This window comes from Temnothorax nylanderi, unplaced genomic scaffold, assembly GCF_030848795.1.
Source record: "Temnothorax nylanderi isolate EJ_2023f unplaced genomic scaffold, tnyl_v1.0 TNYL_tig0026_pilon, whole genome shotgun sequence".
Taxonomy (NCBI): Eukaryota; Metazoa; Arthropoda; class Insecta; order Hymenoptera; family Formicidae; genus Temnothorax; species Temnothorax nylanderi.
Window position 1 is genome coordinate 449,431 of NW_027249088.1, and position 12,870 is coordinate 462,300.

Consider the following 12,870-nt stretch of genomic DNA (forward strand, 5'->3'; position numbering starts at 1 on the left):
ATTATTTAATTGTAAGATTTAAAAATTCTTATTATTGACAACACAAAGAAATAAACTTATATCTTTTATTAGCAACTTATCTTCTAGTCAAAGTTCAGCTGAAAAAATTTATTTAAGGAGACAAGCGAACACTTTGTTAATTATTTAGTTTAAACTAAAACTAAAAAAAAATAGAGAAATTTGCATATAATACACTAAACATACAGCCGCAGCTTATCCTCGATTTATATAATCTTCTTACAACATCGTTCCTTTCTTTTCATTCTTTTTTCCTTTCTTGACAAATTTGATCGTGTACTTACTTACTGGCGTAAAAGAACATGTGTTTATATACATACATACATGTACATATACATATACAGGTAAGATCCGTTTTACGACAGGATTAGATTTCATGGAAAATAAGTCGTAAAATAAATTTTCGCAAGTATGTACTAATACTGTTGTGCTTTTTAAAAATAATAAATTATTTTAAACATTTAACACATATTTTATTTATACATTTTCCCCCATTTTTTCCATTTTCATGTAATTTTGAAAAGATCGTTAATGTAAGAAATAGTAAAATAGACTATCGTAAAACGGGATCTGCCTGTATACATATGTATATATATATATATAGGGTAATTAAGAAAATTATTGACAAACTTAAAGATGGTATTAGAGAACTCGGAACAACTTTCGATTAAAAATTCATGTTCTCCGAAATAATCTTGAGTCAATATAAGCCTGTGAATGTATGGGCGCGGACAAATGAGACACTTTGTAACATCACAGAGACTACGTTTACACGGCGACTTATAATCCGGTTTAATAACTACCGTATACTATCCGATTCAAAATTTTTCTTTTTTGATTATAATGATTATTTACATATGAGCCTTTTTTAATACTTAAACTACAACTTTTTTAGTATATAAAAATCAAAAATTGATTCAAATGTTTAGAATATCAAAATAGGTTCATATTTAAATGATTGTTATAATCAAAAGAAGAAAATTTTTGGAGCAGATAGTGTACAGTTATTAAACCAGATTATAAGCAGTCATGTAAACGTAGTCAGAAAAGCCAGTATATACAGTACCTATGCGGGTCTGTAGCGCTTCTGCGTAGTATTATAAAGTGACCCGTCTGTACGGGTCTCCAGCGCTTCTCTGTTGCACTACAAAGTGTCTCACCCATTGGGCCCTAAGAAACCACATTGCGGACAATATACCGACGAAATAATCTTACATAAGATTTATTTAAGCAAACAAAGATTACATGAACTAACTAAATGCATTACAAAAGATATTTGAATGCAACTAATACATTCAATATAGGCATTGCATCGTCGAACGAAACTTTAGCACACTACATACTTCAAGCATCTCACGGATCACTTCAGATGCTGCTAGTATTCTGCCCAAAAGTGTTCTTAGGTCATTTACCGGTTTCTTGTAAATGAGGCATTTGATATGCACATTTCACAATGAACCCATACTGTAACCAACGCTTCTTCTCTCGAACTGACTCAGGATTACTTCGGAAAACATAGGTTCCTAGTCAAACATTGCTCTATTCCTACACATCTACACGATTCTTAAGTTTGTCAACAATATTTTAAATTATCCTGTATACAATAAAATATATATGTATATAATTAAATATAGATATATTTTTTTGGGATGATACAAAATTTACAAAGCGGATTGTTCCGTGATCGTGACGTCGCTCTCGCTTTCGGTATTTTGCTCCGATAAGTTCAATTCACGGTGATCGTTGTTCTTCTCGCAAGCCTTCTTCGCCTGTTCCAGAAGACTCTGTGCCATCTGATTGCCCGTTTTCTCCACCATTTGCGAGAAGTAGCCTTTTGGTTTGTCGTGCAACAGCTCGTACGGGCAACCGAATTCCTGTTGGCGTGACAATTTCATTTATAAAAAATACCTAATAAGAAACTCTCCCTGAGAAGGTTATAAGATTTTCTACAAAACTTGACTATTCTATGTATATATTACACTGATATTTTTCAGAAAAGAATACATATTGTCCAATGAGATATCAACCGCGAAAAAACCACGTTTAATTATAAAAAAGAATTTTTCGGAAATCTAGTTGCGTTTACTAAAATCAATATTCTCCCTAACATATATTTTCTAACATACGTTTTATTAATTGAAGAGAAACCTACCACAATAGAACCGTTCTCCATTACGATGATACGATCGCTGTCTATAATGGTATTCAAACGATGTGCTATCGTAATAACGGTGCATTCTTTAAAAGTACTCCTTATTGTGTCTTGAATTAAAGCATCGGTGCTAGAAAAAGAAGTACAAATTTAGGGAAAATTCACAAATAGATTCAAAAATCAATAACGACAGCATTTTACAGTTACAGAACTGAAAACTCTTACTGAAAATCTGATTTAATTAAAAACTTTTGTTATTTTTCTAAACTCTTAATTTATTACAAAATAAATCATCATTCCACCATACCGAGAGATACTGAATTATTTGGAAAATAAATATTTCGTTAAAAGAAATTTTGAAGTATCTATATGATAATTTATTCTTTCGTTAACTATCAAACAAACAATAAACCATCTTATTTTTACCAAACAATATCATAACACATTTTTATTGCTAAAAATCGTCAACGACTTACTGCGAATCAATATTAGCGGTGGCCTCATCGAGAACGAGCAGATGATTATTCCTTAGAATTGCCCTGGCCAAACATATGAGCTGCCTCTGGCCGACGCTGAAGTTGTGACCGCCATAAAAGATTTCCTGATCCAATACGGTATCGTTCAACTCGACCTGCCGCAGCACCTCCCACAGCTTCAGGTCATCGTACTGACTGAACGGGTCTAGATTGTAGCGCAGACTCTCCGAGAAGAGCACCGGTTCCTGCGGTATGATGGAGATCTTACAGCGCAGCTCGCTCAGACCTACCGTTCTCGTGTCTCGACCGTCAATTTTAATCTCGCCCTCCAGACCTTCGTTGAATAGGCGGAAGAGCGCTGAGATCAAGGAGGACTTGCCGGCGCCAGTGCGTCCCACCACCCCAACTTTCCAGCCAGGCTCGATGGATACGTTCAGATTCTGCGAAGCGCGACGGCGTGATAAAACACATAAAGTGTCTGCAAAATTAAACGTTCGGTTTACTTACTTTCAAGACCGGTGGATCGTCACTGTGATACTTCATGCTGACGTCCTTCAAGATCAATTGTCCTTGGGACGGCCATGTAGACGGCGGCGGATTGTCCGAGGTAATGGGTCCCTCCTGGGGAAGATTTGTGTACTGCAGAACTCTTTCTACGGAGGTCATCAGCGACATTGTCTCGGTGAACTGCTTTATGCCGTATTGCAAGCAACCGATCAAGATCAACGATTGCGATATTGCCAGACCTACCTGACTGTCTTTTACACTGTCTGTATTATGAAGATAAACGAAAGGATTAGTAAAAGCTCGAAGATTCCTCACGATTGTCGAAATGTATTTTCCCACTTATATACTAATCACTCGCGGAAATAAAGAAGCTTAGATATCGAAAGATTCTATTAATTTGTTGTAACTTTTTGTATGTCCTCGAAATATTTCGAAGTTGTGAAGGATATTTAATCTTCAATAAGAATGTTTTACATAATTATAATTTACCATTTTTGCTCATCAATACTAAAGAGAAGCAAAGCACGGCAAGGAACAGGCACATGACTAGATCGGAAAAGACACCGAAAGTTGTCGAGCTTGTTAAGAAGAGGTACCACGTGCCGCTGTGACGGTCTTGTAACACGTCGAACTGTTTTCGCATTATCTTCTCGATTTGGACGCCGCTGCTTCTGATCGTCGCCAGGCCGTTCAGCGTAGCGTTCACATGCGAGAATAACGGGCTCTTGGCTGAAAATGCAAACGCAAATTTAAACTGGAACTTACAAATTCTGCGTGGGAACATACAGATCCAAGTTTGATGGCAAAAGTCAAACGGAATCTAGGAGTTAAGGAGATGAGTCGCGCGTATCCCCTCTCGTTCTTTTCTAATAAAGAGTTTCTCGTTCCAATACTTACTTACGCCTTCGAGACGTTTGACGTTTTGAGCGGTTTTCAGGTAGAATATCGTCACGAAGTGAAACAAGATGACCAGTACTATTATCGATATGAGCATCCATGGATTAATTATCGCTTCCATGGTGAATATACCGCATACTACGCAAAACACTTGGAGCGCCTCTAACATGATTTTGGGCAGGTACTCGTCCATGGTGCCCATATCCTTCGAAAATCTATTTAAAATTCTCCCTGGAACAAAAAACCGATAAATTTAAACAAAGGTTTAACAGAAATCTGGAAATTAAAACCGTTGTTTCGATGATTTAGATTTTTTACTATAAATAAGTATTTGTAGAAGGATCTATGCCAATCGTCCCGCATATCTTTATAAATAAGTATAAAATAAGAACCACCGATAAATTAAAACTCGACTAAAATTTGTTAGTCTTGTTTCTTCCGGATTTAAAAATTCGTAAACTCTTCAAAATTTCTCTTCGGCGCCACAATTTCCTTTGCCTATTGTGATCTCACGATTACTGCTCACCAGAAGGATTAGTGTGGAAGAAGGACATGCGCGCCTGTACCAGATTGGAGAACATGGAGTTGTGCAGGTTGCAGCTCGAGTTCATGCAGATTTTCATGAAGATGAAGCTGCGGAGCAGCGTGGTAACAGTACAGGCGGTAATGCAGAATGTGTATACGTATATAGCGTCCACGGTACTGAGCAGGCCGTCTGAGTTCAGCGTGAAGATCGACCCAAGGAAACTGTTGTTGTACATGTTTGCGAACTCTTTGGCCTCACTAGTGTTGTTAATGAGCCTGACATTCTCCAAGTTGGTCCAGTACGAGAGCCAGTAATCATTCCCTGTGGTGGCAACCTGACTGATGACGAAAAGCAGCAGCAACGAGAACAGGGTAAAGTAGTTGCCGCCGTGGTGGAAATATTCCTTGTACACTCTGCCAGGTAGTCGGCCGCGTGCTATTATCTCGGCTTCCGGGCTGTTCTCCGCATAATCCGAATCGTCAATATCCGACTGCTACACGGCAACAAAATAACAATATAATTACTTGATTGACTTTTGCAACAGACGCAGCTCGATAGAGGTAGTCGCGCTATGATCATAAAAAATGTTAATAAAGCAGTGTTAAGAAAATTAATGAATGTTTAAAAACGACTTGATTTATGTGGTTATAGCACACTTTGGAAACTGTTTTTAATTTACTTTAGTTACTAATCAGCAACTAAAACTGTTTTAATTATCTTAACGCGAACATGTTGCATAAATATATATTTTTTCAATTATCTTGTCTTGTTACGAGTGTATTTGTGTTAAACAAATCTGATATATGAAAAATATCAACAGTTTCTGTTTTTTAATTTAAAAAAACTGTTGAGAGATAAGGATTTTCTTACAATGATGGAACTTGCGGTCGATAATTTAGAGGTACGTCTCATTATCGAGGTTTTTCTCATAGACATTTCCGAAGCTCTCCTTATATCCTCTTCCTTCTTCTGCGCTTCGTGACTCAAATTGTCCATCATTCGAATGAAATCTTTATTTGATTTTACTAATTCGTTATAGCTTCCTTGCATCTTCATGAAACCCTTAGGAAACAATTCTTTAATTATTTACAATTTATAAATAAACTGTTAAAAGTTCGAATTTTACAAGTTTATATACAAATTTAAAAATTTTTTACTATTTTTTGTTAAAAGAATTCTCACAGTTCTTTTTAATGTTAACTTTGATAAAAATTTCTATTTTTATTGTTATATATTAATAATAATATAATATGTCTCTTTATAAAGTAACAATAATTAGTAAGAAATTTAAAGATTGTTTATATATTTACTATTATTATTACGAGCCAACGCTGCATTCTTCATTGGAATGATATAAAAGAATCGGATCCGGATTGAAACGGATTTGTAGTTGAAATTTTAAATGTAACAATGCAAACACCGATTATAAATGTAAAATACCGATTGGAGAATATTCTATGCGACTCACTCGATCCAACACGACAATGTGGTCCGCGCGTTTGAGAAATTGCAACTGATGGGTGACGAGTATTCTCGTCTTGTCGTGGAGATACTCGGTGATGCACTTCCCGTATAGATGCCTGGCGACACGAGAGTCCACCGCGCTCAAGGGATCGTCGAGCAGATAGAGATCCGCCTGCCTGTAAACCGCCCTCGCGAGATTGATACGCGCTCTTTGGCCTCCGGACAAGGATACACCTCTATCGCCGACCATCGTCATGTCTCCCTGTGGAAACTGTCGGAAATCCTTCGTCAAGGCGCACGCATTTGCCACCTAAAACGTTTGCCAATCGATCAGAAAGAATGAGAAACATTAGGAAATGCTAGAAGGTTTAAAATTAAGACATTCATATATTAGAACATTCTTCTTTTATCTAGATGGAATCATAGAGATTAAAGTTTCGGCAAAATTTATACTACTCGCTGAAACATGTCTTCTTTAATTAATAATGAATCAATGACAATTCACGTTTAATGGTTGAAGTAAAGAAGAATTTGAGAATTGTGTGAAGTTACGTAAAAGTTATCAATATTAACGTGCAATAGCAGGGATACATAAATACTGTACATTATCTGCAGTAACTGTATTGAATTATGACAATTACTTGAGTATATCTGGTCTTGTCGTAGGGCTGGCCAAAGAGTATGTTGTCTTTCACAGTACCACAAAAGAGCCAGGGCTCCTGGCTGGCGTAAGAGATGCGCAGATTCGGGTTGCTTGTGAAGTAACCATTGGAAAGATTACCCTGAAAATTATCCTTCGAGGAGTCCTGAGTGAGGATCACTGAACCCGCGCCGGGATCCAACTCCTTCAGCAGCATATGTAATATAGATGATTTGCCGGAACCCACGGCACCGACCACAGCGCATAACTGTCCCGGCTTGATGGTCAAGTCGATATTGCACAAAGTCGGCGGCAATTGGCCGCTGATCCAATTGGCGGAAACGCGCTGAAGCTTCACGCAGACCGGAAGATCAGAAAATCCCTGAAGCTCCGAAAGCGCGATACTCCCATTTTTTGAGATGTACCTGTCTGTGTGATTCTCTACATTAGTCGCTTTGTTTGATTTCCGAGATTTATCCTGTAACTGCGGCGTCTTCTCTGAGCGTTTCATGTTTACTTCGTCCATGAACAGAAAGTCCTGTATAAATTAACGGAAAGATTGTGGAACAATAAATTTAAGGGTTTTTCCGCGAATTCGAAATTAATATGAGAGAACATGCACCTCCAATCGGTTTATAGACACCATCGATTCACCGATCAGTATCAACGCTTGCGGAAAGGACAACGCTGCAGTGAGTTGAAGCATATTGAAGTACGTCGACATTTCGAAGGTTACGTCGGCAGTCAGATCATGCCCCAGTAGGACGTACGTTATCAAGGTAAAATAGAGGGTCAGTCGCTCGGTGAAAACTATGATAGCCAAATATGTGGCGCGCACGTACGACGAGAATTTGATCTCCTTGATTTCCAGTTTTCTGATTACCGACACGATCTTGCTGAACGGTTTCTCCCAGGCGTACATCTTCACCACCTGAAACGGGAGTCATTATCTTGCAAGTTTTTTTACAAAATTATTGTCTTGGCATTTAGCACTCGAATTTAGTACTTGAATTTGATATGAGCGTTAAGGTCTTCACTCATTTTCGGTTTAGGAATAGAGAAACTGATTAAATGTTCTGGAGATACCTGTATCCCGGTTACGAGTTCGCTCATCAACTGCACTCTTCGGTCGGTCAGTGGCGCGATCATGGCTCTGATTCTGCGGCCCAACACGCTAAAAGTTCCTTGCACCACTAGGGCAATGATCAACAGCGATCCAATGCCGACAAGAACCGAAATACCAACCTTTTGCCACATTATAATTGCTATGACGGTGACCTACAAAAGAGAACACCCGGCCAATCTCAACAGATGGTTCTTGAAAAGCAATACGATGATAAAAAAATCCTATATCTTTACAGCTAATTAGTGGAACTATAATATGCGTAGATGCATACAAACAGATATGAATAATACTTCCTATGAATTAGACTATAATTATTAGTTATATTTATCAATAACCTAAGGAAGAAATTAATTAATTTGAGATTTTAATTTAGCGATTTTGAAGGAAAGAGAAAACGCTGTTGATGTATAATTATCTAGGAACAGTTTCGAAATGCACACAAATATTTTTTACTAGATGAAAATTTGAACCTGAATAGGCATAATCCATATGTAATTCAGGAACATCATTAACTGATCGAAGCGAGTGACATCATTGCTGAGAAGATTCATGATCTGTCCAGTACCGGTTTGGTTCATGGATGCTCTGTTCAATCGCAATAACTGCAACAGTTTCGAAAAAAATTATAGAATTTATTGCTACGTAATATATATAATACATTTGATAAACAACATTTTTTCTGTTATCAATTTCTATTCTCTTTTCCTTAAATAAACGTTATGTGTAAATTATTAAATAAATCGATTATGAGATCACCATTTGTACTACATACATTAAGTGAATTTAAAAGCCCTTAATACATTTTACTTTTGTAAAATAAAACATAATTCAAAAAGTTGTTTTAATATAAAATTTAATTAATATATAAATTTTAAAAAGAATTTAAATTTAAGACAAAATATAGTAAAATATTTTTCTCCTTGTTATTACAACGAGTGAAAACTGCTATTTTTCATTTCGTTGGATTTTTCTCCGTTCACGTAGTTCGTCGTATTTCGAAAGAGATAAGTGCACATGTGTCATTCCGCGATGCATATTCACAGGGTACCAGCAAGCGGTGCTATCAGTTGAAGTCGAAGGATGTGCTAATGAAGAAGATATCGGGCATGTGCGACAAATCGCTATGTATTAATTTATTATTTCTTGGAATTGTAATGAATATAATATTCGCGCATATTATAAGAAAATTGTTTCAAATATGTTACAAGAAACGAAATTTCTCTTTCGAAATACAACAAATTACGTAAACGCAGAAAAAAATCTTAGATCGACATAAGCCTCCAAAGATCGTTGCCGAAGACAGGAAATAAATAATTGACGAATATTTTAATTTGCATTATGTATTAATTACATAATTATAAGAAATAATGTTATTGCGCGTTGTAAAAAGTATAATTGTATCAATTTGTAGGTCGATAATAATAATAAAGAGTAAAAGTTATATAAATATCTATATATGTAAAATACAAACAAATTTTGCTCTGCATGCTTCAAGCATTATAGAAATAAAATACAGTCATTGTAGTAATCTGTCATTTATTAATACGTCTATTTTTTATATTTTGAACGCGTTAATCCACATTTTTCCGCAAAGAGCTCGAGAATGGTCGATAACGAGTGTATGCTAATGAAGACAATGAATGTGCAAGATAACGAACTCAGTATAACCACTTCTTTAAGCACTAAAGAAAATTGATTTAAATCAATTTTTTCGGCATCAAAATTGATCTCCTACCCAGATAATATACCTAAAGATTGAATTATATTCGTCAATAATTTCCAACATTGATAAATCTTTTACGTTGATCCAACGTTAAGCGTTATATAATTATTACTAAATCAGTTAAAGCAAACATAATGTACTTTTCCAGCTAGAAAAAAGTGCTTTTTCTTCCTGGGAGAAACTTGGCCCAGCAAATTAATCTACAACATTACCTTTCGGTAGAGGAGGGAGCTGCAGGAGACGCGTATTCTCATGCCGATCTGCATCGACAGCAGCATCGTGTGGTGCATTATTAAAACGGAGACAATATTACAAATAATCATGGCACTGATGGAGATTAGCACATCGTTCGTCTGTTGCTCGGTCTTCGCGGTCGAATCTTTGGCAAAGTAGTTGATAATCCAACTCTGAAAGATCGGTATCGCGACGCGTACTACGCTGACCTGAAAACAGGAATGTTGATATTTAACGATTCCTACGGACATGTAAATTTAACGGATCTAACAATAAGAAGAAGAAAAAGAAGAGAAAAAGATATCAAATTAAAAATTATTTTTTTTTTATTGTTAGCTGGATCCATCGAGAGATAGACATCTAACGCAACAAATTTTTCTATTGTTTCTCTTAGTGGCCAATATCTTTCTAAAACTTCCTTTTATCACGCATATATTTGGTGATACCAATTATATAATATTTATATTTTTCTAAAAAATAACGATATACTTGGATAAGTGTGCCGATTCCGATTATAAAATATGGCAACCAAAAAGCGTTGAAGATCGCCTTGTATAATCTCGGACGGGCGTTTTCTTTCAGTGGCACCTTCTGCCCGTCTTTACCCACGGTGTATTCCAGGTTCTTTAGTTTGTCCAGCTCGCGATTCCAGTACCTGGACGAAAAAGATGCGTTACACGCCCGCGCTCTCAGATAACAACCCCTCCAGAAAACGAAATGGGAATTGACAACTGGAAGACGTTTTTGAAATCACAATTCGCTTTAAGCTTGATGTCACTTCCATAAAACCATAAATTTTCCCGAGTATTCTAAAATACTATAAATTTTACCGAGCTTTTAATCCCGTGTGGTTTCATAATGGGTTTCATAATGGGTTTCATAATTTCACACGTCGCGCGTGAAGAAAGGATTAATTAATTTATTGTCTTATAATCTTCCCAAGTTTGTGATGTTAAATTTGTAATACAAATCTAACGTATTGTATAATGCAATGAGATTATGATAGTGAGAAATTAATTGTTTAACACGCAGATCGATTTGTTATCGAACGATGCGTCAACGCGTATAGTCTAATCATAATATTGTTGTAACAGGTGTTAAGATAGTATATCTTGCTAATAAAGCAAAATAGCTTATTGCTAAGTCACAAATCATAAATCATACGTCGACTGTGCGTTAGTTGATTTATTATTAAGTTTTGTTTTCACTCTCTTCGTATTTGATTACATTCTTTAAAGAGTATTATAATGAAAAATGAGGTTGCCACAAAATACAATAGATATTGAAAATATATTGTATATAACATAAATTGCACTTGTATTTCTAAAAGAATTATTAAGATTCGTTACTATTCGGTACAGCGATAAAGTGAATGCTATAACTGTTACAAGTGATATATCCATATATTGACGCGTGTCCGTTTGTCTCCAACGTATACGATACTCACTTCTCGAGGTGATCGGTCAATTTTTCGGACCCGTCCGCTTTTATTGGTCGATATATATCAGATTCTTCCAAATCACTCCTAGCGCCTTTCATAAATAATTCTCGCATCCACCTGTTCACACAATACTTCATTATACTACAGCCGAAGGCTGTTCTAAAACAACTTTTTTTCCTTCTATAAATAAGTATATAACAAATATATATGTATATGACATAAAATATCAGAAACTTTAGATACATGTATTTTTAACCAAAAGTTGTAAGCATACATGTTAATGTACGCAAAATGTTTTAAAATAGTTATTTCTTCCATCGGCATCAGTACGATTATATAATCTGAAAACTCTAAATAGATATTTTGCGAACGCGTTATACATATATTTTTTTATTATAAAGTTACTTTGACGGTGTTTGATTAGAAAAATCAAGGTTGCCTGAGTAATATAGAAAAAAAAATACATAAATTCTATCATGCGATAACGACGATACAACGTAATACAATATGCATGTGTATGTGAATATGTTGATAATACTTAGATATTAATTTAATACAAAAAATGACTTGTTAGTTATATTAATACATAGTCAATTGTGTTAATTATGGCTAACGGTAGCTGATATGTAAAATAGGAAACATGGGCATGACTAGACGTAAATTGCACGTTAATTTTTTAAATAGCGACATAAAATTTGCGAAATTTTTCATTTCTTTAATATGTGAAACATAAAATGTATTATAAGATAAAAATAGCTAACATAATGCAAGCGAATATTGTTTATTTTGAAGAGAAGAAATTTCTAGCTTCAAAATATGAAGATAGCATTTCTTTCTGGAAGCAATACATTTCGCTTCCAAGAAGAAAATTCTGCTTTAAAAAAGCTCTTTTTGTAAAAAAAAAAAAAAAAAGAAGAAAAAAGGAAAATTTCCGCCTTTTTGAATTTTTTGCGGGTCAACATTTTTACTGTAAGAAGCAAAGACATTTCGTTCTTTCTTCTCCTTTTTTTTTTCGAACAGACAAAGAATCTTAACAAACCAGAAGAATAAAACACTGAAAATATTCGCGGTCTCCCTTGGGTTTGGCTTCATATCGGTCGTGTCCTTATCCATGTTATCGCACTATTTCACAAAGTTTGATGACACTTCAAGGTAGTAGAAGACAAACGAAAACAATCAGCATTCTAATTTTCTCCGTTCTTGCTTTTCCTCTCTCTTCTTCGTTCTTTTCCCTGCCGTCTCGAGGCACGCTTTCCAATAGTCAATCCTTTACTGGAACGAGCAGTAACTGTGTCGTTGCTTTTCATATCGGCTTTCGGCATTACTAATGATGTACGAGAAACATTAACGATAACTGTCTTGTACGTTATTGTATAATTGTAGCTGTGTTCTTGTTTTTCTTTTCACGTGCTGTATTTGACGTGTGTTTTTTCCGTGTAAGGTATTTCTTCCTTTTCTTTTAATTTGATTCCTTATAGTAAAATTTTTTTTTACTAAACTTAATTATTTCAACAACTATTTAAACATCGGCATTATCGTAAACGGAAAACTATTAGAGTAGCGCTGTGTCGAACAGTATCATATTTTAAGGTAAAAAATGAATTATAATAAATCTTATTAAAAAGAAAAAGCTATGGGATTTTAAAAATAGATTCCCCTGTCCTCT

General features: G+C 35.4%; 1 protein-coding gene across 1 annotated transcript; it reads right to left on the reverse strand.

Moving 5' to 3' along the window:
- Nucleotides 1-51: 51 nt before the first annotated feature.
- Nucleotides 52-12,464, reverse strand: LOC139769951 (ATP-binding cassette subfamily C member 4-like). The gene is made up of 17 exons (XM_071701489.1): nucleotides 12,244-12,464; nucleotides 11,211-11,321; nucleotides 10,253-10,418; nucleotides 9,742-9,972; nucleotides 8,277-8,408; nucleotides 7,767-7,958; nucleotides 7,303-7,611; nucleotides 6,682-7,218; nucleotides 6,045-6,350; nucleotides 5,447-5,638; nucleotides 4,577-5,069; nucleotides 4,051-4,281; nucleotides 3,643-3,882; nucleotides 3,154-3,416; nucleotides 2,647-3,086; nucleotides 2,171-2,300; nucleotides 52-1,892 (listed from the first exon to the last, which is right to left on the reverse strand). Exons 1-17 carry the CDS (start codon nucleotides 12,315-12,317, stop codon nucleotides 1,680-1,682), a joined length of 4,260 nt encoding a protein of 1,419 aa, XP_071557590.1. The 5' UTR covers nucleotides 12,318-12,464; the 3' UTR covers nucleotides 52-1,679.
- Nucleotides 12,465-12,870: the final 406 nt, after the last annotated feature.

Bases quoted from the DNA above. Each gene is read 5' to 3' on its own strand.
- LOC139769951 (XM_071701489.1), bottom strand. From the start codon at position 12,317: ATGGATAAGGACACGACCGATATGAAGCCAAACCCAAGGGAGACCGCG. The intron at 8,409-9,741 runs GTAATGTTGTAG...AAACTGTTGCAG, and splicing joins GCTCCCTCCTCTACCGAAAG to TTATTGCGATTGAACAGAGC. The intron at 2,301-2,646 runs GTAAGTCGTTGA...TTCTTTTTCTAG, and splicing joins ACCGCTAATATTGATTCGCA to CACCGATGCTTTAATTCAAG.